The following is a 26,554-nucleotide window of genomic DNA, read 5'->3' as shown; positions in this document are numbered from 1 at the left end:
ATGTGAGGCCATCGGTCAGATAAGGCCAGGGCTGGGTGGGGTGGGGAGAAACCCGATGGGAGGGGTCCCAAAGATGGGCTTCCCCAGTCTCCTGGGTCCTGGACCAGCCGGGAGAAGCTGCTGGCCCCATTCTGTGACCCCTTCCTGGGTGGGGTTGTGGGGTCCTGGCAGAGGAGATAGGAGCGTGCTGTGGAGATGTCTCATTCACCCGCAGGGTTTGTGAGGGAGTCTCCTGTGTGTGCGATACCCTGCCTGCTGTTCTGGGGTTTCCGAGACGCCTTCCCCACTGGGCCAGCAAAACTGACGGGCAGCGCTGCCGAGGGGCTGGCGGGATGGCTCTGGATGCAGCGGTTCCAGGGTTCAGACCTGGAGCTGCCTCTTCTAAGCTGTGCAGCCTCAGGTGACTGACTTCCCTTCCCTGAGCCCAGTTTACTCATCCACTAACTGAGTGTGGCCTTCTCTCCGTCTCGAAATGGGCAACGTCCTTCTTCCACATGAAGAAACTCAGGGACCAGGGGTTAAGTGTCTTGTCCAAAGTCATGTAGCTCCCAAGTGGAAGAAAGACAATTTGGACACTGGCAGTCAGACTCCAGAGCCTGTTTCCTTAAGTACTACACTCCTCTGTCTCCTGAAGAAGGGTAGCTACATAAATCTGGACATCTAGGATAGTTGCCCTGAGTGTCTAACTTTTGACAAAGTCCACAATGGACTGGGTTGAAGGGTCCTAGCCCTTCATCACCTAGCCCTCATTTTATTTTAAGTAATTTTACAGATATAGACTCAGAAGCTCAGAGAGGCTAAGTAACTTTCCCAGAGTCACACAGCAAATCAGCCAGACTCTCCCCTTGAACCCAATTCTATCCGACCCCTGCTGCAGCTCTCCTTCTACTTCCCTGCCCTAGCCTGCAGACGGGTCATTTATCCAAGTCCTGTTAACCCTATCCTTCCCAAATTCACGCCAGAGCCATTAGCCCATGGAGCAGGGTCTCCCCTGGGGCTGCCCTGACTGATGTGGAACACCCAGTTTTCCATAGCGGCGTATTGATGCCTTAGACAACAGCCTAGCGTTTCGGAGGAGTCTGCACGTTACAAAAAAGGGCAGCAGGTATTATTTGGGCTAAATTGACCTTGAAATTGATTTCTTTATTTTATGACTTACTGAGAGGAGATTAATACTTTTTTTTTCCAGCAGTCTGAAACAATTTACATGGTAATAGAAGGCATAGTCAGTCAAATAAATTGCTGGAAGTGGTCTTGTTCCAGGGGAAAAAAAAATACGGAGCTTACTCACATTGATTTCTTTGCCCTCGGGAGAAGCAGAGATTTCAACATCTGGGAATAGGAGCTAAATTTTATCTCTCCTTTTAAAAGCAGAGGACTGAAGAGCGTAGTCTGACATTTACACGGAATTTTTTAAGTTGCGGGAAATGAGGCTGCCTGAGTTCCTTGTTGCAGGTTAACCCACATTTTCTCAGAGGGGCTCTGGGTCACTTGAGTCCGGGGCGGCAGGTGGGGCCCAGATGGCGTTTTCAGAAGATGCACCTTGGGAAGTTGGCTGCGTCGCTGCCTCTCGTGATGAAATGCTGGTGACATAAACTAGTCCCCAGACCCAGGTGGGCTTGCCCAGGAGCCGTGTGAATGGAGCCCCTGCTTCCAGGATTCCGGGCTTTGCCATGTGGCTACCCCACCGAGGGACCGGATTTGATTTCAGCTGGTGTGGCAGTGCAGGGGGATGGGTATCATTTCTGTGTCAGGATGGATCCTGAGATGGCATCCAGGCTCAGCAGGAAAAGGCAGCATTCAATTAGTACTGCCTGCCCTGGGCACAAGAGGGGCCGGTGTAGCTTGTGTGCCTGTTACTTGAATTTCCTGGTCAAAACCATTAATATATTCTCCCCAATGTAACATTTCTGTATTCAGACCACACCGACAGGGCTACTGTCCTCCACAGCGACCCCAAATCATTCGCCACATTATGCAAACTGAATTTTTTTTTCAAAAAATGTCAAGCGATGGATCCCTATGCAAAGGGCTCTGCTAGCTTTCCATTTGCTAGTGTCTTGAACTGTTTTCTTTTCAAAATAAAGTTAAAATTTTAAGATAAAATTTTTAATCCATCATACACGCCCAGAGTACACAATTCAGGAGTCAGAAGAGTAAAATTAGTTTCTCTCCTCCCCATTCTGCTCAGTCAATGAGTTTCTCTCTCCAAAATCAGCCTTTTTTTTTTAAACCAGTTTCTTATCTATCTTCTAGAGATTTCACTGCATATGCTACATATGCATATATTCTAAAACAGCAGATTGTGGCATGCTATGCATACCACTCTGTGCTTTCCTGTATTTCTCTCTCTTTCTCTATCAAGCTTTCTCAGTATCCTGACTGAGGGTATCTAGATGCATCATAACTTATTTACTTGGTCTCTGAGTGGAAATTGATATTTATCTAGCAACAAATACTTTGTAATTCCAAAAAAAATGCTTCAGTGAATCTCCTTGGCACTGGTCATTTTCCACATGTGCAGACATTCTATAGCAGAAATTCCAAGAAATGGAATTGCTAGTTCAATGTTATCAACTTTTACCATGTTGACCAATTTCTAATTCCATTGCGTACAAGGATACATGTTTCTCTATACTCTTACGACCTTGATACTTTGTCCAACTTTTGTCTTTGCCAATCTCAGTAAAAAATAATACATCATCTCAATTTGCATTTCTTTTATTATGTGTGAAGTCAAGGATCTCTTAATGTGTGTAACAGACATTTGCATCACCATGTCCTTTGGGAACTGTCTGTATATCTCTTTTGCTTGTTTTTTTCCTCTGAGTTATAATTTTTTCATGTTATCCTTTGTTGCTTTTCTCTTTGTTTATGGTATTATTTTTCATACAGAAAACCTGATTATTTAGAATTTTTATCATTTGTTTTGTGGCTTTTTAGGTTTGGGGTCATAATTAGGTCTTCTCTAGCTCTTGGAGATGATAAAAATCCACAGGATTGGATGGAATATGTTATGTTTTCTGGTCAGTCCACACATCAGGAGTCATTTCGATTTTTTGCTCTGGAAAATGCAGTCCCCTTGATATGTGGAAGTGGGTGTGGTCTGTGGTCACTTGGGGCCACCATCTGGCCTCGTAGGCTCCTCAGACGCCCTTTTCTTCTCGGCATCCAGACTTAGGAAGCATCATAGCCTTGTGATCAGGACGTTTTAGGGTGAGTGGGCCCAGGTGGCCCAGCCAACATTTAGATTGCTGACCCCGCCGGCCCGTCTTTCACAGCCAGGGGTCCTGTGGGTCTTACTGGCTCCGTCCCTGGGAATCCGGGTCCCCTTCTGCCCATTGCTCAGGAAGCTTTAACTGGCCCTCATCTTGGCCTTCTGTAAACCTGAAGGATAAACCCTTTAAAGGTCATTTTTATGCAAAGAATGTCACATTCTAATGCCACCCACCGCTGCTCTCTGGGAGCCTCTCTTTGCGAGTCCTCATCTCTTACCTTGTTTCTGTTTCCCTCTGCCCCATCTGGTTTAGAACCTATATGTGTGCTTCTTGCTGTTTTCAAGGGGAGGGGGAAGCGGGCACCGGGCGTTGGTGTGGAGTTGGCTGCTTTGTTCGGGATAACACAGGGACTGCGCTGAACACCGGGGAGCTGCCGGAGCAGGCAGGTGCATGCACAGTTACGGCGTATGACAAGGTCTAAAGGGGGCAGGAAGGGCAGGAAAAGTCTTCCGGGGGAGCAGCCTGAGCTGGTGGCGTCTCAGTCTCCCGGGGGTGAAGGCTCCCTGTGCTCTTGCTGGTTAACACAAGGTGGAAGTAGGGCACAACGAGGGGTGGTCAGCGGAGTAGGAGGCTGGCCCCTGGGACCTTAGGCTCAGGGATGTGGAGACGGGAGGGCCCGGCTGGTGGGAGGGCGGTGGGAAGTGAGAAAAAAAAGTTGGAGCATTAGGCCCTGTGGGCCCTTTTGGGGTGGGGGGGCAGCTCCCCAGAGTTGGATGGTGACCGACTGTAACAGGCTTCCAGGGGGAAGTGGATAAAGGTGTCAGAGGGAGGAAAGTTTGCTGTGATTCTCCTCCATCCGCGAACACCTTGGTCCAAGCCCCGGCTCTCTGCATCCCTGATGAGCTGCTTTGGACAAGTTCTCAGCCTCTCTGTGTTTCTGCACCCATAAAATGGGGCTGAGATAGAGACTTTCTTCTCACATCCTAGTGGAAAACTCAGGAAGAGTACTAAGCACTCAGCACTGTAGGTGTTCCATTGACATGAGCTGTTGTCGACGTGACACAGTGAAAAGTCAACCTGAGGGCTGGCCTGGTGGCTCCATGGTTAAGTGCGCACATTCCACTTTGGCAGCCCAGGGTTCGCCGGTTCGGATCCTGGGTGCGGACATGGCACTGCTTGGCACGCCATGCTGTGGTAGGCATCCCACATATAAAGTAGAGGAAGATGGTCACGGATGTTAGCTCAAGGACAGTCTTCCTCAGCAAAAAGAGGAGGATTGGCAGCAGATGTTAGCTCAGGGCTAATCTTCCTCAGGAAAAAAAAAAAAGTCAACCCGAAACCTGGTAACAGGGTAGTGGGTGTGGCTCTCCGAAGACCACCCGTGTCCACACTCCAGCAGAAATCTAGCCCAGCGCTGCCTAAGAGAGCCCTCACGAGAGCCACATATGCAATTTGAAATTTCCTGCTAGCCACATTAAAAAGTAAAAGGAAGCAGATGAAATTAATTGTAACAATATATTTTATTTTAAATATTCATAATATATATTTAAATATAATAATATACTTAATTCTTATATATTATTAAATATTATCATTCTAACATGTAATCGATATGAAACCATTAATGAAATATTAATATTAATGAGAGAGTTCACATTCCTTTTTTTTTTCTGTCAGTGTCTTCAAAATCCAGTGTGTAATTTATACTCACGGTGCATTTCAATTTAGACCGGCCGTCATGGCTTGTGGGGGCCGTGCTGGGCAGTGCAGGTGTGGGCCCCTCGAGGACGGGGCGGGGAGACAGACAGCACTGTGGCGAGAGACTAAGGGATCATGTTCAACTGGGTTACTCCAAATTAGAATTTCGTCCTCAACCTGGGCTCCTCCACCTGTGTTTGTTTTTGTTTTGGCCAGGACTGCCCATCTGAAAACTCAGCTCTCCTCTCCAGTGCCAAGAACAGTCCGCCAGACTTGGTAAGTAGAAGCGTGTCGCTGAACCGATTAGAATTTGAAACTCCTTTTGCATCCTTTCCAGCCTCCTTGGTCTCCGTCATCAATCACCGGGAGTGGTTTTTACCTGAAGCTGATCTTGCTGGAAAAGTAACTGGGTTTGATGGGAATAAAGGTTCCCAAGCGCTCACAGAATTTCTATTAGGAAACACCTGGGGCCAGAGTCTCGGCCTTTGGTACATGATGTGAAAGCTGAGCGGCTCCCTCTGAGAAGGGCCGGGTCTGCTTGGGGAATAGATCTGGGGGAACAGTGACTGGTGGAGGGGCCACGGGCTAGTCTCTTTACTTCTTGATGTGAAGACAGACCCCAGGGTACTGGGAAAGTGGGAAGGAAGTTTAACATCATTTGATTGTCCCCATGGTAAGGACAGCAATGTTGACTGAGTGTTTCGGGGCCCTTGCATCATAGCATTGGACTGGGGTCATTGGGGTGTATGACTGTGGATGGTGCTAGGTGTGGGTTCCTGTGCATCCCCCATCTGTCGTCCAGGCCTACAGTGGCAGACATGCTCCCTGCACTTACACTTCCCAAAACACTCCTATCCAGACTCTCTGGGATGTGGTAACTGGGTGAAGTGTCCCCACAGTGGGGTCTATTTGTGTATTGCTGGTGACTGTGAGATGATCTCAAGGGGCACATAGACTGTGGTTGTTGTTTTGTTTTAATCGTTCTGTATTTGGTTTTATGATTATCTTTATAGCAAGCAATACTGACTTTCCATTTATAGTGGTGATATAAAATTTCTTTCGAATATATTTAGGTAAGTAAGTTGACTTAAAGAAAAACATAATATGGAAATAATAAGAAGGCAGATAGGGCAAGACATTGTGATAGTGGTAAGTGAATGGCTGACAGTCAATTCTTTTATCGAAAGATCTTCCCTCGACCCTGGGAAGTGTCCTTGTGTGTGTCTATATTTGGCATGCTTCCCTTGCCTTATGCCCCAATCTATGCTGATACCCAGTGCAAAGTGGACTCTGTAAGGACCCACCTCTTGGCCTCTGTCTGTTTCCCCAAAATGACTTTGAGGGGCTGGGTTTTAATCATCAACTCATTGCTGATCACCTGAAAGAGACATTCATCTGTGCTGCTGAGAAGAGGAGGAAGAAGAGGAAAGATGGTGAGAAATGACAACCACACCATCGACTTTCTTGTCCCACTTTGCAGTTGACCAAGTGTTTCATCTCTGTTCTCGTTGTCTCCTCAATGATCCCGTAAGGTAAGTGCTGTTTCTCTCTTCATTTTGTGATGAGGAAACCAAAACTCAAGGTCACGCAGCCTGGACTCACCCTGGGACCCTCTGTGTCATTGGGGCACAGCTTTATAGCTTCACACCAAGTCTGTGAAACACTCTCCTCATTTTGTAGATGGGCAAATGATTCATGGATCAGGAAAGAACATTAATTATCTCTTACCCTGGACCTTAGTGGTTTAAAAGGAGAAGTTTATTATCACTCAGTTTCTGTGGGTCAGGAATCTGGGATTGGCTTTGAAGGATGGTCCTGGCTCAGGGTCTCTCATGAGCTGGGGCTGCCATCATCTGAAGGCTTGACTTGACTGAGGCTGGAGGAGCCACTTCCAAGATGGCTCACCTAGATTGTTCTTGTCAGGCGGCCTCAGCTCCTCCCGTGTGGACCTCTCCATAAAGATGCTCATTGAGCATCTTCATGACGTGGCTGGTGGCTTCCCCAGGGTAAGAAATTTAAGAGACAGAGAACGGGCAGAAGCCACACCACTTTTTATAACCTATCCTCAGAAGTCCCATGCAGTCCCCTCTGTTGTAGTGTGTCCTTCATGCAAACCAACCCTGATGAAAGTATGGTTGGGGACTCTACCTGGATGAAAATACACAGAAGAGGCATCATTGGGGCCACTTTGGAAGTTGGCTACCACACTTTTCATAATCTTAAAAAACTATGTCTTGTAGCTCCACATGGGGTCCTTGTAACCTCACACCCGCTCTATGAAAAGAAAACAAAGATAGGAAACCCATTCTGCAGATGGGAAAATGAAGGCCGGAGCAGGAACGTGATTTACCAAAGAGTCTTGCGGCTGGTGGTGTGGGGTGCAGAAACTTTTAAAGGGAAACTTGTTAGAAAAGTGGGGAGGAAATTCCCACCTCGAGTGCTCATTGCCCACAATAGGACCAAAGGTGGCTGCAACCTCTCCATTTTCCAGGAGCTCAGAAGAACGCCCCCTGGATTTTCAGCTTGGTTGGGTTGGGTTTGGTATTCCCCAGTCTCTGGCACCACCTAATTAAGGCTGATGGGATCTCTACTGGAAGCAAAGATACTACCCTGCCTTGTTTCCCCACCGGAGGCTGCAGAATTTGAGAGGTTTGCTGAGATTCATGCTGTGAAGATGCAAAGACCCTAAGCCTCCTCTCCTTCCCCATCCCTGACCTTCACGGTGCAGCTGATCTGGGTCCTTCTGGCTGCAATCCACGGGTCAACCTCCCAACCTGATGTGTCAGAGGGAGAAGCAGTCATTTTTGTGACCTCTGCTGCTGGCAGCATATGGTGACCAACCATTCTGGAAAGCAGTTTATCTCACATGTTTCAAAGCATAGAACGTGTTCACTCTTTGATCCCATAATCACACTTCTAGGAATTTACACTTTGGGGATGTTTATACGAGTGTGACAAGCTGTGTCTGTTTATTTGTTGAGAGATGATTGTAGTAGCACAAAATAATAATAATAAAAAACATACGGCCTCAAGCTCCATCAATAAGGAATTGTTTAAGTAAATCACATGCATCCACAAAGTCCGATTCTAAACGGCTGCTAGAATTTCGTGGTGAGGATTTATGTTTATTAACTTGGAAAGATGCTCATGACATATTGTTGAGTGAGAAATACAGCATATATCATATGATCCCGATTATGTGCAATTATATTCACATATCTCCCTTTGTCTGAATGCAGAGAGAGAGATGTCAGAAAGGCAGATGGGAAATGCAACTAAATTAGTGGGTTTTGCATTTTTCTTTGGACTCTTGTGGTTTTGTTTGATTTTTTTTTTTTTTTACAGTGAGTGGCTATTTTCTTTGATAGTAGTAGTAATCATAACAATATTGATAATGACTATTTATAAAATTAAGCAGTGAGTTCTGGGCTGTTAAGAGAGGTTTCCAGGACAACTGATGGCATTTTATTAAAGTTTCATTCTCAGTTGTCATAGAAATGCTGCAGTCCCCTTGGAGGAGTGAAAACAAGCCTTAGAAGACTGAAGCAGGGTCTAGAGACATACTTTTTTGGTCCTTGGCTGCCCGAGGAGGCAGAATGCCTCAGGCCCTGGCATTCCAACCCTCTTCCCACTCATGGCTCTGTGCTGCCAGCCAGCTCTCCACTTTCTGGCCTCCAGCTTTCCCCCGTGGTACCGCCTCCCAGGAAGGGCCTTTCCTGGATACAGCAGATGAGATTCATTTGCACCCAGAACAAGAACATAATAATGATGATGAGAGCTAGCATTATTGTGCTCGGGTTTCAAATGCATTTCGTTTACCCACCCCAGGCATCCCAAGGAGGGAAGAACTAACCCCCCCTTTCACAGGTGAGGAAACCGAGTCTCAGAGGAGAGGGACCTGCTCAGAATCTGGGACTCGACTGGGATTCTGCTGTTTCCCAGAGCTGAGTTGAGCCGAGGGTAAGGCTGCCTGGTTCTGCTCAGTGGTGCAAGGAGCATTTCTGGGAACATCTCAGACGCGGGGTTGAGTCTGGAGCAGCAGGTGAGGTGGAAATCACACCTGAGCAGAATTACCTTAAGGCTCCCACTGGAGGATGCCAGGATGAAGACCATCCTTTCTGCCCCTCAAGACATCTGAGACGGCCACGCTTTCCTTGAGTATTAGGGCAGATTGGGAGTCTTTGCTGAGATACCAGCTGAGATGGTTGTGTTGAGGTGACAGGCTGGATGGATGAAATATACCTGTCTTTAAACACTGGGGTCACCTGTGGTCAAATGGTCACATGATGAGAGGTGCGTGGGAAACATGTCCTAACGTGGGTGGGGATGATGCTACCCCAGCATGAAGAATAGCACTGTTCTCATTTCGTGATTCTATTGGACAAACAGAGCCCACCCAACCAGAGGCACTCACAACTAGAATCCACAGCTAGGTACTGGGGGGCTTTGGGGAGAATAGTAATAATATAATAATAATAAAAAGATTGGCAACAGTTGTTAGCTCAGGTGCCGATCTTTTTAAAAAGAAAAAAATTGGCAGAGCCCAAATTTCCACTTTGTTCTGCCTCATTCCAGAGCTGTATTTCATAACGCCTCTTTTTCTGTAACAGAAATGTGCTGTATTCATTTTCTTTTGCTGCATAAAAAATCACCAGAAACTTAGCAGCTTAAAACACGCATTTGTTATCTTAGTTTCCATGTATCAAGGGTCTGGGCATGGCGTGGCTGGGTCCCCTGCTCAGGGTCTCACAAGGCTGCACTGTAGGCATCAGTTGGGGTTGGGATCTCATCTGGAGCTTGAGGTTCCCTTCTGAGCTCACTGGTTGTTGGAAGAATTTGGTTCCTTGTGCTTATAGGACTGAGGTCCTCGGCTCCTAGGGGCTGTCCACAGCTCTCTGCCACATGGCCCTCTCGCAGGCAGTTCACATTATGCCAGCTTACTTGCACCAGGCCAGCAGGAGATTCTCTCCAGAGCATGCCAGCAAGATGCAGTGTTATGTGTATACATCCTAATGTGATCACAAGAGTGGCATCCCCATCACATTTTCTATTAGAAGCAAGTCACAGGTCCTGCCCACACTTTAGTGGAGATTATATATGGCACGATGTGGGTCTGTCCACCCCAGATACTGCACTTAGAAAAATCCTGAGATGATTCCAGCTTTCTCCTTGTCTTGCGGCCAAATGCATGGCTCCAGCATCCTCCTCTTCCTCCCCTAGTGAAGGACTCACAGCTCCCCCGGGGGGGCCAGCCCCCTATCCATGCTGGACTCACCAGCCTTCCTGACCCCTGACCACCTTAACTTCCTCACCACGTCACTTCTGTAGGACATTCCTGCTGCACCTCAGCAGCAAATGAATATTTAATGGAATGCTGCCACCTTTTGGAATTTAGCAAAAGTGATCCGTGTTTAGAGGGATGGATATGAAGCTCTAGGAAGGGAACGTGGTGGTGTTCCCTTGTGCACACACCTGTGCATGCACACCCACTCACCCAGTCTGTATTTCCACTGGGAATTGACTCAGGTCTGATGCCAGATTCTAGAAGAAAAAAAGAAAAGGAGCCATTTTCTTCTTGTGGCAGGTTTGTTTGTCGTTTATGCTCCGGTTCATCATTACTGTGAGTGCTGACAGGCCTGTGGTCGTTTTACACTCCAAGAGGCAGGAGAATGTATGAGAAGGAGCTTGGGTGCTCTGGGCTGGATCTCACGCCCAGTTCTGCCAACAGCCCTCCGAGGACTTGGTCTGTAACTTGTAGGTCTGCCGGGCTCTTTCAGCTCTCTACCCCCTGATCCCAGGTTGTGATGTCTGTAACCAGGTGTGGGATGTAGGTAACACCTATTTATATATTGCCAGTCCGATGGGAGTGGTGCTAAGGCCATTTCCGTCTTCAGCAGGAAAGACTGGCGCCATTGATTAATAATGATTAGTGATTAGGGGAGAGTGGCAGCATGGGTACCACCCCAACGCCAGGTGTCTCATGGAGACACAGCAGCCAACACAGCTGCCTGGATGCCCCGCCTCCCGTGTTGCTTCTCTTCCTGCATGTTCGACGGCATTGCCATCCTCCCTGCCCCCAGCATGCTTTGCATTTCCCTCTCTTACTCCCAATCTGAAGTCGGCAAAGCTTGTCCATTCTCCCCTTGGCTTCTCCCTAGTGGACCCACTGCTCTGGTCTACTTTCTTATGTAGCTCCTGGATTATATAACCAGCTCTGACTAGTCCTCCACCCCTGGCTCTCCCTCTCCGATGGGTCAGCCTCACTTGTTTGGCCCTGACTCTCCCAGTCTGAGCACGCTTCGGCAGCTCCATGTGATGTGAGCATGGAGTGCGGACTCCTCTGATTCCAGGCTTGGCATTTGGCCCCCATCTTGCCCCTCCTCCAGCCCTGGTCCTCCTGTCTCCATGCACCATATTCCTTGACCGTGGGCCCTTGCTCAGGTGATCCCCTCTGCTCCAGTTCCCCACGCAAATCTACCTGTCCAAATTCCTAATCATCCATTCAGATCCATCGGAAAAGCCTTGTCCAAAAATTCTTCCTGTATCCCTCTTGTTGCCTTGAGTCTCTCCATCCACTAGATGCCCTCTGCCCTCCATTCCTCCCTTTCTTCTTCTCTTCCTTCTTCTTCACCCTCCCTTCTCCTTTATCCCTCCTTCTACCTGCCTCCCCTTAAACAAACTGTATTGCAGTTGCTGCTAAGAGTTGGAAGATACAAAGGTGAGTAAGACCCAGACCCCGCCCTCAAAGGAGTAAGACCCCGTCTACAAGGGAGGGTTAACCATGAATAAAAAGAAACCCATAATTGTGGCACAATCTCATTGCTTCTTAGTGGAGTCAGGATACAAAATTTGGTGGTGGCACAAATAGGTGGTCAAAGAAGGCTTCATGGAAGAGGTGACACTTAGAGCCTTGAAGGAGGAGCCGTCACATCAGTTGTGGGGGGTGATGGGGTTCCAGTAGAAAGACCAGCATGGGCATCAACTTGAAGTCTGGCTCAGATTCTGGAGGAGGGGATGTTGGAGACAGACAGGAGAAGCAGGCACGTCCCCATCCTTCGTGGTGGGTGAGGAGTTGAGTTTTTGGCTGTGATTGGTGTGGGGCCACTGAAGGGTTTCAAGCTGGCGATTATCTTGATCTGATTTGCATTTTAGAAAGATCTCCCTGGGACCTGGCTTAGGAGCTGGGCGACTGGAGGAAGCCGTGGTCCCTCTTGGGCATTTTCGCTCCTCTGCCCCACTGGAGCAGGCCTCCAGAGCAGAGGGGTCACCAGCTTGACACGCAGGCTTCTGGGCACGCTCTGCTTCTCATCACTAATATGCCTTTCTACAGCATCTGCTCGGCAGAAAACCAAGTGTGTGGACGAGATAACGGCATTAAGAGCAGAAGGACAAAGCTGATACTCGCAGCAGGGAGACATGGAGGCTTAAATTCCTTCCCTTCAAACTGTCACACATGATTTTGGCCACGTGATCCTGATTAGAGCGAACCAGGGTTGCCGGGATGAAATGCTAAGTGGCTCCCGTGACCTCGGGCACGGGGGGTACAGGGGTCTGCTGCTCTGATGAGCATCCCTGCCATTTCTCTCCACTGCTTTCTGCCAGATAAAAGGGGGAAATCTATTTAGTGATTTTTCCAAATCCCTGAGGATACTGTGCCTCCTGGAGACACAGTGATACTGACAGGTTTCCAATGGTAGCAGCGGACTTCAGGTTGGGAAGAAGAATCCCGTCTTCTCCCCCCCCCGTCCTGAGGGAGTGCTCAAAGCATGGCGGGCACTCAGAAAATGCTTGTTGCTAAAATGAATGAGCGAGTGAAAGAGTAAGTCGTATCAATGTAGGGCACCCCAAAAGGCTCCCTCATGCCTCTCCCTAGTCAATATGGCCTCTCCCCAACTACCCTCTGATTCTTACCTCCAAAGACTGATTTTGCTCATTTGTGAACTTTATATAAAACAGAGCCCTACAGTCCATATTCATCTGACTTCTCTCTTTCAACAGCATCCCAAGGAGATTCAGCCACATTATTGCAGGTATCAGTAGCTGTTCCTTTCTACCTTGTGGAATAGGACATCATTGTGTAATAGTACCCTAGTTCATTCATCCATTCTCCCAGTGATGAGCATCTGGGTGGTTTTCAATTTGGGGCTCTGTGCACTCGTGTCCCTGTTGTTTGGTGGAAATACGCACCCATTTCTCTTGGGAATATACCAAGGGATGTATTTGTTTGGTCATATCATAGACATGTGTTTAGTTTTAGTAGATATGACCTGGAAGTTTTCTGAAATGGTTGTACAAATTATCACCCCCACCAGCAAGGAATAGGAAACCCACTCGTGTGCTGAGCCCTTTGACGGCGTTTGTTGTGAACTGTCGCAATACCCTTGAGGGGCAGACGTGGTTAGTTCCACCCCCAATTCATAGAGGGCCACACTGAGTGTCTGCTAACTTGGTCAAGGCCACGTAGCTAGTGAGTGATGGAGGGGGCCTGCGGCAAGGACTCTGCCTCTGGAATGGCAGCAGCTCTTACACAACCACAGTGTGCTGTGGATTCTGGGCAGTGGGGCTCTGCGTGGAGATGCCGGAGTCTGAGAACGGCTGCATGATAGAGGGCAATGTGGTGGAGTGGTTACGTGCACAGACTTGGGTACCACACTGCAGACATTGACTCCCAGCTCTGCCACTGACCCCTGTATAAGCCCTGGCAAGCCTCTGGAGCCGTCTGCGCCACAGTTTTCATGTCTGTAAAATGGATAAATCAGGTTGTGGCAAGGATGAAGTGAGTTAGCATAGGTAAAGCCTTAGGGGTGGCCACTGGGAGGGGTTAACTCTTATTATTTCAGCTCTGCCCGATTTGAGGGCTGAACTTATACTCTGCTCCTTAGGAAAGAGGGCTACAATCTCAGCCAGCTCTGACAGTTGTCAGGCAGGCTGTGTAATTCTCACCCCCTTCCCCTACCCTCTGAAGGTAGCTGGCCTTCCTGATGAAATCTGGAATCTAATTTTGAGCCCCGATCATTGGTTTCACAAAGCCTGCTGGGGTGCAGTCCAGCTGGTCCCTTCTGAAATGAGTCTCTGCTCTTTAGTGCCCCTAATAAGAAATGCAGTCTGTTTGTTCAAGGTTTTCCCCTTTATAGAAATGGTCAGATTCCTTTCTCCCCCTCCCCCATCTCCATTCTGCAAATCCATGCCAAATATTGATGTTTGATGACTACAAATATCACACATAGCTTTTAATCAAGAGAGACGGAGGGAAGATAAGGGGAGTAAATATGTCTCAGTAAGGTAGTTCAATATTCTCAGTAATGATTTTGCTAAGAAATAAAATGACTGGAGGTGGGGAGAGGGCTCTGTGATGTGCATCGAAATGGGCTGGACCACCTGGAACATGCTGGACCATGCCTGGGCCCTTGCCTTCCAGCCCATGGCTCAGATTTAAGTTAAATGTTCATTACTCGGATCGGTAGATGCTGCCTCATTTTACAGAAAGGAGAGATGTATTTTAAATGTGAATTTTCAATACGCCATCAGTCTATCCCATTACCAGCAAAACACATCGAACCAACTTCTGCCCGTCGTCGCTTGTCAGAGTTGGGAGTGGAATGTGAATGCCTGCCATCCCTGACCCTGGAGAGAAGTCAGCCTGCTGGAGGCTGAGGGGAGGCCAGCCTCCAGGCTTCTGTCCACCAAGGTTGCATTTCCCTATTGTGGGGACAAAGGGCAGTATGATCTTGGAAGGTTGGCAGGTGTCAAACATCTGGAGATGTTTAGCCAGGTTTGACCCAATGCTACTCCAGGCCAGAGGTTGGCCAAAGCGGATGAGACCTCCTGACCTGAATCCAAACGCTCATCCACGAGGTGGCCCCAACAGCTCACTGCAACCCCATCCCTTGCTTGCACATTGTAGGAGCACAGCTCATTCTAGCTGAGTGAGTGAATGGATAGATGGATTGGTGGGCCTGCTTCCCCACCAGCATCATTGCTGCTGTTTTCTTTGGCTCCTCCTCTGACTTTTCTCACCCTCCAACAGCCTTTAGCTTTGCATTTTGATGTCCTCAACTTCTTCTAACTGATAAAAATGATCAATCTCAGAAACCATGCATCTACCAACCCACCCCTCCATCCACCTCCCCCTCCACCCACCCATCCATCCACCCATCTACCCATCTACTTATCCATCCATCTACTCACTCCTCCACCCAATATTGGGCACCCTCCATGTGCTAGGCCCTGTGCAGCTGCTGAGGCTGTAGTGGAGAGCTGAGACACACCTGGGCCTGCTTTCCTAGAGCCTACAGTCAGTGGGAGAGACAAGATTAAGCAGATAATCATACTAAAGAATATCTACAGATGGAGATAAGTGTTCCACAAGGAGGACTGCAGCTCTGGGATGGCCTATTACAATGAAACCTGGCCTAGATGGTGGGTATGTCTGGCATTCCCCTGAGAGGGAACTCGTGAGTTTAGCACTCAGGTAGGAGTGCTGGATCAGGGCAAGGACAGGGAATAGAGTATTCCAGACAGAGGGGGCAGGATGTGCAAAGTTCCTTGGCCAGAGGGGTGTTGTGATTTCCAAGCTCTGTCAGAGGTCAGCCAGAGTGGCTGTTTTCTAGATGAGGCCAAAGGAATTGACAGGACAGCGCCAGCCCACGTAGGGCTCCCAGGCCATGGGGAGGACATTGGCCTTTATTTTAAAGCAATGGAATGCCTTGAAAAGTTTTAAGGGGGTGAACTGATTTGCATTTTGCAAAGATCCCTCTGGCTCCCTTGAGGAGCCTCAGCTGGGGTGGGGGCAGAATTGCAGAGGCCATGGGATGGAAAACAGCTGGTGACATGGCAGTGGTTGGCTTCCTTCAGGCTCGAGCAGGACCTCCACCTGCCATCCAGGTGACTTCCTTCAAAAGTCTCAGAACGCACGTATGCCCATGGTCCGCTTGCATTCGCACGGTTGAAGGTGGATGCCCCAACATAAGCCTTCCGAGTTCTTGGCAGAAGGAGTGTGAATAGACATGTCTCTGCATGTGGGCTGCAGCATCACCCCACCCCACCCATACAAGGATCTTCCCCTTGCTTCTGTATCTGCTCAGCAGGCTGACAGAGCCCGGTGACAGCCCGGAATACGACTCCCAGAGGCTGAGGTGAACTTGTCTAAAAATAAGGGAGAGGATGAGGGAGGCATGGCCCAACTGGGAATTTTCATTCCTAGACATCCACGAGCTGATAGCGACCCTGGAATGTCAGATCCAGTTTCGGGGACCGGTTCAGACCATCATTTTGTGAGAGGAAGGCGTCCAGTACCACGGCTGTACTGGGGTGGTGTTTATGGGGCCAGGTTCCATCGAGCGGAGGGGTTGAAAGAGTCCTTGATACCCAGGTGCTTCCTTGCAAATCTCCAAGTTCAAGTTCATGCCTTGTCCTTATTTCATTACCCAAATCAAAGTAGACGGGTTATGGTTTTCCAGCCAGCATCAGAGGATGGATTCACGGATGGGCATCAGAACTCCCCTTCTAGTCTCCTGCCTCTCCCATTCTCCTCCTCCAGGCTTCCCTTGGATGTTTTAGCCTGCTGCCTCCCTCCAGGGTCCCAGCTCCCATCAATTCCCTCCAATTCTCCCCTCAATGGGGCTTTGGGAGGGAATGTCAAATCCTGTAGGAGCCCTGAGAAGAAAGTCCAGCCTTTTCCTTGCTAAGACAAGCCACCTCTCTTGGAAAACTCTTGTGTTCACACATGCACCAGGTGTCTTTTCTATCTTATCAAACACTCCCTCTTGGTTGGAAAGTGGGGGTCGGATGGGGAACCCTGTTCTCTTCCACACAGCCTGGGACTTGCATTTCTCTGCCAACAACTGGGACTGCAGACATTTTTAAACCAGAAGAAAAAAGCAAATTTGGGCACGGGTTAAAAACAAACTGCATCTCCCCCAGGTGCCCCCCTGGGGACTGTCCAAGACAGCTCTGGACAGGTGGGCGGCAAGTTTCAATGCAACTTTATCTTTCTGGCTTTCCTCCCCGAGTCCACAGGGATTTCATAAACATTATGTTGCTCAATTTCAGTTCAATGGCACGGAGTCGTTCCAATGTGTTCTAATTACTCAGACATAAATGATTTCTGGTGCACTTTAAATGATTTCGGATGCACCTTTGTCTATCAGGCTGCTGATTTATAACTCCCTGGGACTTTGATGTTCTGCTTCATTGATTTCTTTTAAGGCTCTTCAGAGGTATATTTATTATAGACGATACATTTCCCTGTTCATTTGCTCCATAATTCTGAAACACTCTCATTTTCCAGTTGTCAACACTCCACCTCTTCCCCCTGCCTTTATGCTGTACCAATAGCAAGAAGACACATTTATTGAGTCCTTACTGAATGCAGACCCAGGTGCTAGATGCTATGGGTGAGTGGAGATACACAAATTAAATTAAACACACATTCCTTCCAGTGGCATCCTTATCATTTAGACAAAACGATAACACACACATAGACTCATGTGACACGACAGGGGAGAAAGAACACAGGGAGGCCACAGGGGTTTGGTCCACGAGCTGCAAAGGATACTTGGAAGAGAAGAGAGATGAGAGACAGATGGGTTCCCAGCTTCAGATCTTTGCAGTGATGGTCCATTGGAATGGCGCTTTGACAGGGCAGCTGGCCGTGGTCCTGAGGATGCTGCAGGAGTCCCAGCTTAGTGCCATTCTCATGGGTCTCCAGAAGACCACTTGATATTCTTGAGCCTTAGTGTTTTCATCTGCAAAATGGAGCACGTCCTATCTTGTTGGGTAGCCACTGGGAATTGAACACTAAGTATGTGCCTGGCAGGGGCAGATCCACGTTTTGTGGGACCTGAAGCTTAATCAATTGGGGGGGGGCCCTTTAATAAAAAGAACCCCTAGTTATGAGTGCCTGGCTGAGTTTCTGCCCCATGGCGGGAGCCCACTAGAGTGGGTGCTGGAATCTTCAGTGTTTTTTAAGCACTGGGCTTTTTTTCACTTCACATTCTTTGTTGCGTGGATGTCCAGCGTGTGAACAGATAGTGGAGACTCTGTGGTTGGGAACACTTCCTTTCCCCCCGAGACTGGGCTCTGAAAAGGAGGGGAGAGATTGGGAGCAAGGAGGTGGGGGAAATGAGGAGCAAGGGAGGAGGAGGAAGAAGAGATGGAGGCAGGGGGAAGAGGGGAGGATGGAGACGAGGGGAGAGGGAGGAGGCATCTTCAGGAAACGTGTTCTATAACTGCCTTTGGGGTGGAGCCAGGATCTGAACTCAGCGCCCCTCCCCACTCAGGATGTTTCCAGGGAGTGTCTCCAACGTGAGCCCTGTCTTCAGAGGGACAGGGTGGGCCCACTTCATGGGCAGCCCAGGGTGATGGGTCTGGCCACCCGGCTGCTCTGCGGTCCCCGGGCTGGCTTCAGGCATCAATCAGTGATTGAGACCCTTCCCGCTGTTCCTGAGGTCCGAGCCTCAGGTTCCTGCAGCTGGGAACCTGGGGAAGGGAAGATGAGGAGTACACGCCACCTAGCGACCGTTTCCAGGAGCTGCCACTCCCCGCACCACCTGAGAGGAATCTAATCTCTGGGCAAGGATGAGTCAGGGGGACGCGGGTCAGCAGGTCCCCACGCTGCTCCTTGAGAAGGCCTGCCTCAGATTAGCCTCTTACAGCATCGGAGCCGGAGTGACTCATGTCTGATTGCCCTTGATTCTCCTATGGGAACTCTGCCACTGTGATTATGGGCTCCCCTCCTATTCCCCTCCTCTCCTCCACTGTCCTCCTCTCCTCTCTGTCTCTCCTTCTCCCTCCTCTTCCTCGTCTTCTTCCCCCCCCTTCCCCCTGCCCCTGTCTCTTCTTCCTCCTCCTCCTTCTCTCCTCATCTTCCCCCCCTCCTTGCTCCCAGTCTCTCCCATCCTTTTCCTCCTCCTCTCTCCTTATCCCCTTCTCCTTCCTCCTGCTTACCTTGGCTCAGCCAGCCTTTCTTTGGCTAAATAAGTATTTGTGGTGATTCTGTTATTTGGTCCAGGTGGAATGCAGGGCAGTTGTTGAGTTAGAGGCCCCAGCTGTGGATGCCGAGGGGTTGAGGTGTCCCCCATTCGTTCATTTATTCACTCATCCATTTACTCATTCATTCATGAGAGCATGCACAGACTCAATAAATACATTTCAAGGCAGACTATGTGTCAAGGATCATGCCAGACACAGGCGCCACTTCAGGCTTTGACCCCCCACATGCTTAGCACATGCCTTTCCTCTCTCTTCTCCGCCCGGGAAGCTCATACTCACTTCCAAGATCCGGGTCCAAGGTTGCCCTGCGGACTGAGCTGTGGGCACTCGCTCCCCCACCCACTAGCCCTGGGGTCTTTTCGAGAATTATCTGCTTCATTCTCCTCTAAACCTAATCCAGGGTGCCCAGCTGTCCAAGCCAGCCTTACGATGAGTCAAAAACCCCCGTAGCTGGTTTTCGTCTGTCTGGGACTCTGAGTTCTCAATGATCATGCTCGTGTCCTCCCTCGGGGCACCCTGTACACAATAGCATCCCTAAATCTAGGAATCTGAGCACTGACAACGGGGGAAAGGCAGATGAAAATGTGTTCTGCATTCTTGGGTTTTACCAATCCCATTCTAATAGAATTTTCTTTAATCCTAGGGATTTAGTGAAAACGAGTTGTTTCTGAGGACTTACTCCAGGATATCTTGTATTCTGCTTTTTGTTTGTTTGTTTGTTTCTCTTCCTCGATGTTCCCGAGTTAGTGCCAGGAGCAGGGAACCGAGGTTTGCAGCTACGTTTGTTCTTACAGAGCGCAGGTCAGGCAGCCGGCTACAAAATGAGAGGGAAGGACAGCGACAGTGTCTGCACTTCCACTTGGCAGCATCTCACAGGGGTATCTGCGGCATTGTGGAAGATACCAGTCTCATCCAAGGATAACGTCCAAACCACCAGCATCTAAGCTCTGGGGTACAGGCTCAATAAATGGTTGGCAAATTTTAAGACTGAGGTATAACTTATATACCATAAAGCATAAATCTCCAGTGTCTAGCTCCATGAAGTTTTGCATATGCGTGCCCCTGGGATAACACCACCCAGATCAAGAAGGTTCACACCCTGAAGGTGCCGGTGCCCCTCCCAGTCAGAACCCCCCTCCCACCCACCCTGAGCCCCCATTACTCTACTCGCTCCCTCTTTGGATCAGTTTTGTCTGCTTTCGAACTTCTTATAAATGGAATCCTGGCTTATTCCACTCAACACTGTGTCCATGGGTTTGGTCCGTGTTGCAAATGGTTGACGAATTTGGACTTGCTTGTTGAATTAATCGTCCACACTTTGGACTTCTTCTCGTGTTGGGTCAAGTTGAGGCCAGCTCCGGAGGGTGAGTCGCATCAGTTTCAGTTCGAGAGCTTGCTTCTCCTCAGCTTTAACGTGGATTTTGATGAACCCCGGCACCGGCATGTGTTGGATCCATCACCCAGCCTCCTGTAGGCGCCAGGCGGGATCATGGGATCTGAAGAACCACCTGTGGGGTGTGGGACACTGGTCGCTGATGGACACCAGCTCCTCCCAGATATTTGCTCCATGTGGGTTCAGGGAACCTGGCTATTTAGAAGCTGTCTGGCTGTCACCTCTGGGCAGCACACGATGCCTAACGTATTTATAGTCACTGTAGTTCTTGCCGATTGGCAGCGGTTGTAAGAACCTCGTAAGGAAGTTGGCTGGTTTACGAGCCATCCCAAGGGGTCACCTTGGAAACCTTCACTCTGAGGCTGTGTTCATTCTTGGAAAGTAGTGTTGGGCTCCCTCTCTCCCCACCACGGAGACTGTAGGATGCCCACTGACAGGCCTTCTGGGCTCCAGCCACCCCCGCTGCAAACACCAGGGCGGGACTGCCACCTGGGACAGATGGCCTAAATTCCTGGACAGAAATGCCCGCGGAGGGCCATGTTCGACACAAGATTAACAGGCTCTGGAGGGAGGCTCGGGGACCTGGGGCTCAGACTAGATTGCTTTGCGAGGTAAGCTCTTGATTTCATGACCTCATCTCTCGCCCCAACCCCGAGACTTCACTCGCCATCCAGGTTGTTAACATGGAGCAATCTTATCCTGTTAGCCTTTCACTCGAGAGAAATTGGATTGAGAATCTTGCCAGACTGCCTCAGACAGAGCTTTTCCATCAGCCGGGAGTGACCCTCCAGAAGGTTAGGGAGAGATGCTTTCCCTTACATGCCATTAGCAGGTGACGGAGGGAGGGCCTCCTCCTCCACCTGGCAGCTGTCAGAAACTCTCAGAGAGGAGTCGCTGCTGGGAGATGCTACCTGAGCCACGGCAGGACCTGAGGTGGTCACTTGCCCTCTCTGAACCCGGGCTCACCTCTGTTGCACATCCTTTCCGGGAATCTCTGTGAAGACAGTCACACCTGGGGACCTGGGGGTTCCAACCCTTCTCCAGGTGCCCCAGGGCCCTTCAGGAAGGGTATGCCTGTTATTTTCACTGTGCCCATCCTGCTTGGTATCTAACCTCTGTGCAGTGGGGTGGATTCCTGGGGTACATCTATAAAAAACTCCTAAACTCCCCCAAGACCTGAACTCGTGACATAGGCTGGTGCCCACTCTCTCACTGGCCTGGCCTGCTCTCCTTGTCCAGCAAGAGGTAGCAATAACTGAAGCTGGAGAACGATGCCCAAGCACCACCTCCATGGACATCACAGACGTGGGAAGATGAGGTCGGATTTCATCCATCCAAGTGGCCTGACCATGGCTCGGGTTGGCCCCCATGCCGCCAGCATCCTGCAGAGCAGCTGCATTTTCTGGGCAGTTACTGTAGCCCCGGCCCAGGGCTGGGTGCTTTGGGTTCATTTCTTGTATGATGCTCACATCATCCTTGTGTTATCACCACTTTGTGGATGAGAAAACTGAGCCCCAGAAGGATGCGACATCCCGATCTGGATGCAGGGCTGTCTGACTTCTAACCGTGTTCCCTTACCCGCCTCACCGCCCTGCCTGCCTGCAGGATGGCGATAGCTGCCATCTGCTGACGACTGTCTCCTCCAAGAGCTATGTCAGTCTGCTCGGGCGGCCACAATAAAGTTCCACAGACTGCCTGGTTTCAGAGACAGAAATCCATTTTCTCGCCGTTCTGGAGGATAGAAGTCTGGGACGAAGGTGTCAGCAGGGGTGGTTTCTTCCAAGGCCTCTCTCCTGGACTTACAGACGGCCGTCTGTTCCCTGTGTCTTCCTAGCATCTTCCCTCTGTTAGTGACTGTGTCCTCGTCTCCTCTTCTTATAAGAACGCCTGTCATGTGGGATCAGGGCCCACTCTGAAGACCTCATTTTAACTTGATCACCTCTTTAAAGAACCTATCTCCAAACTCAGTCACGTCTTGAGGTGCTGGGGGTCAGGGTCACCTAAGCAGTTGCCTAAGATGCATCTTCCCAGGCCCCTCTACCAGCGATTATGGGATGGGCCCAGGAATTTATGCAGTTGTTAATTCAACAGATATACACTTCCTCTGTGGCAGGAACTAATCTAGGGGCCGGGTACACCCAGTGAACAAAACACACAGCATCCCTTCTCTTCCAGGGCTCACATCCTCGTGAGAGGATGCTCAGGATTATCAGACACACGTGCTATGCCACGTAGGTGCTGATGGGTCTGTGAAGAAAGCCGAGCCAGCCGGGGCACAGAGAACGGCAGGGGCGGGTGTTTATCTTAGGGTGGTAGGGAAGGCCATGCCGATGGGAGACACAAGAGAGGGAGGGAGAGAAACTCCATGGGTCTCCAGGCTGAGCGGTCAGGGAGTGGGGTCTGCGTCCTTACACACTCCCAAGGTGGAGCGGTGCAGGTGGCCGGGGAGGACCTCGTGGGACAGCCGCTTTCTCAGGGCCTCTGAGAAATTATTCTCACCTGCTCCTGCCTGTGTCCCAATCAATAAGCTGGTAACTGCTACCCACCCCTGACCCAGCTGTTTGGGGTGACTCTCTCTCAATGTCCCTCTGTCTATCCCCCCACTCCTTTCTCTTTCTGTTTCTCTCCATTCCCCCTCTCCCCAATCTGGTTGATAGCTGGTCTGAACTGACTTTAGGACGGCAATTCTCCTTCACAGTTTATAAAGGCTTTAAAAAAATAGCTTTATTGAGATATAATTCGCAGGCCATACAATTCACCCATTTAGAGTGTACAGTTGAATGGTCTTTCATCACCCCAAAAAGAAATCCCACACAAAGGCTTTTGCAGACTATTTTATTCTTGCAGAAACCCATGGAAAGAGCAGGGCAGACAGTTTCCACCCCATTTTACAGATGGACAGACAAAGGCTTGGGGAGATTAAGGATTTGCAAAAGCAGCCTAGGGGAAAATTTTAGATCCTTTTTAATACTGGAAGGTGCCAGGGAGTTCCTAAAAACAAGGATGTGGGGCCTCTGAGGTCCCAGGTTTCTTAAGCACAGGCTTCTGTCCCTCACCCCCAGCGGGGAGACACGGGGACGGTGGTCGAGGCTGCCTGTCTGGGGAACGGGTTCAGACTGCCAGCCACTCCCTGAAGGGCTGTCTCTGCGCCATCTTACATATGTATCAGGCCAGCTGGCCTGGACACGGCCACCAGTGCTGGGTGACAGGGCCTGGGGCTCGCCGTGGGGATCCTCCAGGGACCTCATGCGTCGAGTGCCAGGAGTCACCATGGAGCTCTCATTGTGGGACGGGGAGATGGGGAGAGTCACTGGCCGAATGGCTCTGGGAGAGGAGATGGGCCTTTTGACGACTTGGAGACGGAAGGATGGGGCCATCTGGAGCCAAACAGCAAAAGGCACAGATGCCTGCAGGGGCCTCGCCCTGGTCTGGGGCACTGTGATTGAGGGCGACCGTGGTGCCGGAGAGGCTGGCATGAGAGTCTTGACATCATCTGCCATGGGCTCCTCGGGATTATATTTAAAATGGGATTCAGGGACACGGCATATGGGGCACTGAAATGGACCAAGCATGAGAATTTTGCGTCTAAGTCATCCTTTCTTTTCTTACTAAAGGGCTCCTCCTATCATATTATTTAGGCTCCACCGGAAGAGAAGCCCACAGGGGAGGACATTTTTGTCAGTATGCCCGGATCTAGAGCAGTTCCTGGAGACGGTGTGGGCTCAGGACGTATTGGTGCAAAGAGCAAAGCAATGAATTCACTGAGTGGTCCCTCGGCATCAGGTGCTCCTCTGCTTGGATCTTCACTGCAGTGTTCCGATGAGGAGACTGGCGCAGAGAGGTCAAGGATCTGGCCACGGGTCACACAGCTCCTCAGTGGTCTAGTTGGGATTTGAACTTGGGTGGTCCCTCCTAACCAGCCAAGTCGTAAGGACCAGTTGGGATTTACTTTGTAATGTTTGGTGTCCTCCAATATATCCTCTGGGGGAAGAATGATTCTGTTAATAACTCTGCTTTATTCACCACTGCTACAGTGGTGAAGAAATAAACACAGACTGTGCTCTCATGGAGTTACGGCATAACGGCAAGAGAGGAGGCAGGCTCTGTAGCCTGGCCGGGGTATCTAACACCCTGTATTAGTCAGCTCAGGCAGCCCTAACAACAAACCACGGACTGGGCGGCTTACACAACAGAAACTTAGTTTCTCATGGTTTTGGAGGCTGGAAGTCCAAGATCAAGGCATCACAGGCTTGGTTCCTTATGAGGCCTCTCTCCTGACTTGCAGACGGCCGGCCGTCTTCTCCTGTGACCTCACGTGGTTGTCCGTCTGTACATGTCTGTCTGCTTCCTACTCTCCTTATAAGGACAGTCAAAATGGATCAGGGCCCACCCTAAGAGCCTCATTTCACCTTAATTACCTCTTTAAAGATCTGGTCTCCCAATACAATGACATTCCAAGGTGCTTGGGGTTAGGAATTCAACATGCGAATTTGCGGGGAGGGGGACACACAATTCAGCCTATAACAGACCCTAACCACAAAGGGTCAGGAATCCTGCTTCTAACTCCTCCAACATCCTTTCTGCCCTCAGCCCCCTGCCCCTCCCGTGGGAATCAGATGTTAGCTGTTAACACAAACGCCCATAGTCACCAGTTCTAAATGGCTGGTTATACTCAGATGCTTGAGTGGAAATGGCTTCCCTTATTTTCTTGTGATGCATCTTTGAATCCGACTGACGTTCCACCAAAGCTTAAAAAAAAACCCTCAACTCTCTTGCTTTCTTCAGCTCCCTTCTGAGCACATTGGAGCAATCATTTTATCTAAATCATTCTTTTCCATAAGAAAAAAAAATTTGCTTAATTGGGTCTCATTTCTGTTCTCCTCTTAACAACCAAGCGTTGACATTTCTATTGGGATTGAAAGCCCCAATCAGTTCAGATAAATCAGCTTCCTTTTAAATTATGATCTTGGAGGAAATAAGGATCTAACTTACTTTTTGTTAATTACTTTTAGGTGAATTAGACATCCCGGCTTTGCCGTCCCTGATTTCCTCAGAAGTATTTAAGCTTTCAAATCTATTTAAACCTTTTCTTTTACTCAAATTAAGATGCTGAAAAATCCCACTATTAGAAATAATTTAGTTTTTTCAAGTTCAGCTCCATGGCTCTGTAATCTTAAATAATTTGAGCTGAAAAAGATTCCATTATATCCCATGTAGTGGCAACAAATTACTATTTTCCCATCAAAATTGTCTCATATTATTGGTGTGTCAGACTTAGTAAGCAAATAAATAGAACAGAGAGGTAATGAATAACGCAGTCAATCAGGTGGAATTGCAAAACATAAACCAAATTGTGTACTCCACAGATAGGAGTGTGTGTGTGTGTGTGTGTGTGTGTATCTCCAAGAAAATTCAATTGTAAAGGACAGGAAATGCCATAGCCCTTAACACAAAGTAATACATCTAAAACTGAATAATTGACTTTTTTAATACAAAAAATTCCAGCCCTCAGAAGTGAAGCAAAAAGCTTGTAAATAACAAGGATATTAAGAGGGGAATTCATATTCTGCAAGAGAAGTGCGTAATTAAAACTTGTGAGTAGTGGCCAAAGCAATACTTGGAGGCACTCTCATAGCCTTAGATTTTCCTCTCTCTTCTGTCATCTAAGAAAGGAATTCGTTATATTTTGGGTGCTAAGTGAATTATTGTGAGGGTGGTAGGCTTTCTGCCTCTGCCACCCCCATCCTAATCAGTAGGAACTTTGTAAAGAGTTTCAGTCCTTGTAACAGTTCAGTGTCTGGCACTGAGTAGCTGCTTTCATATCAGATAGTTTATTGATAAATGTGACGTAGCCCAGTGTCTGAATTAAGGACTTGTGGGCAAGAAGGAACCCAAGAATTGAAGTCTCTACCTTCTAAATGGTGGTCCTATCTGTGATGTCAGTTCTCATAGACTAAATTCTTCTTCTTTCTCTTTCTCCTTTATTTTGACTCTTTATTGACTCCTCTGGATTCCAGGCACACTCCCCATTGGGAACCAAATTGGAAGAAGCTGCTGAGTTCTGGGGAAAAAGAACCATTGATATAGTTTAGGTTCCTAGCATCTGGGCTGGGGAAGGAACCCTTCAGGCCAGCTGAGTGGTATTTAACTCTAGGAAAGACCCCAGCTCCGAGGCCTGAAGTCTCCTGGAATTATTGCTCTGTCTCCATCCACAGCAAGAATGGAGCCACTCTAAGAACTTCAGTGAGACAGC

General features: G+C 49.1%; 1 protein-coding gene across 22 annotated transcripts in view; it reads left to right on the top strand.

The window, feature by feature from the left end:
- Window positions 1-26,554, top strand: part of RBFOX1 (RNA binding fox-1 homolog 1) — a 1,969,097-nt gene that overhangs the window by 266,396 nt on the left and 1,676,147 nt on the right. For all 22 annotated transcript variants that reach the window (XR_011494338.1, XR_011494337.1, XM_070484972.1 and 19 more), the window contains exon 3: window positions 5,133-5,192. Coding sequence is in view for 20 of the 22 variants with exons in the window: in XM_070484972.1 (XP_070341073.1) it covers window positions 5,133-5,192 (60 nt within the window). In the remaining 2 variants the exon portion in view is untranslated. The remainder of the gene's footprint in view (window positions 1-5,132; window positions 5,193-26,554) is intronic.

The sequence above is a fragment of the Equus asinus genome, chromosome 14, assembly GCF_041296235.1.
Source record: "Equus asinus isolate D_3611 breed Donkey chromosome 14, EquAss-T2T_v2, whole genome shotgun sequence".
Lineage (NCBI taxonomy): Eukaryota > Metazoa > Chordata > Mammalia > Perissodactyla > Equidae > Equus > Equus asinus.
This window is presented reverse-complemented; position numbering and strand designations above follow the sequence as displayed.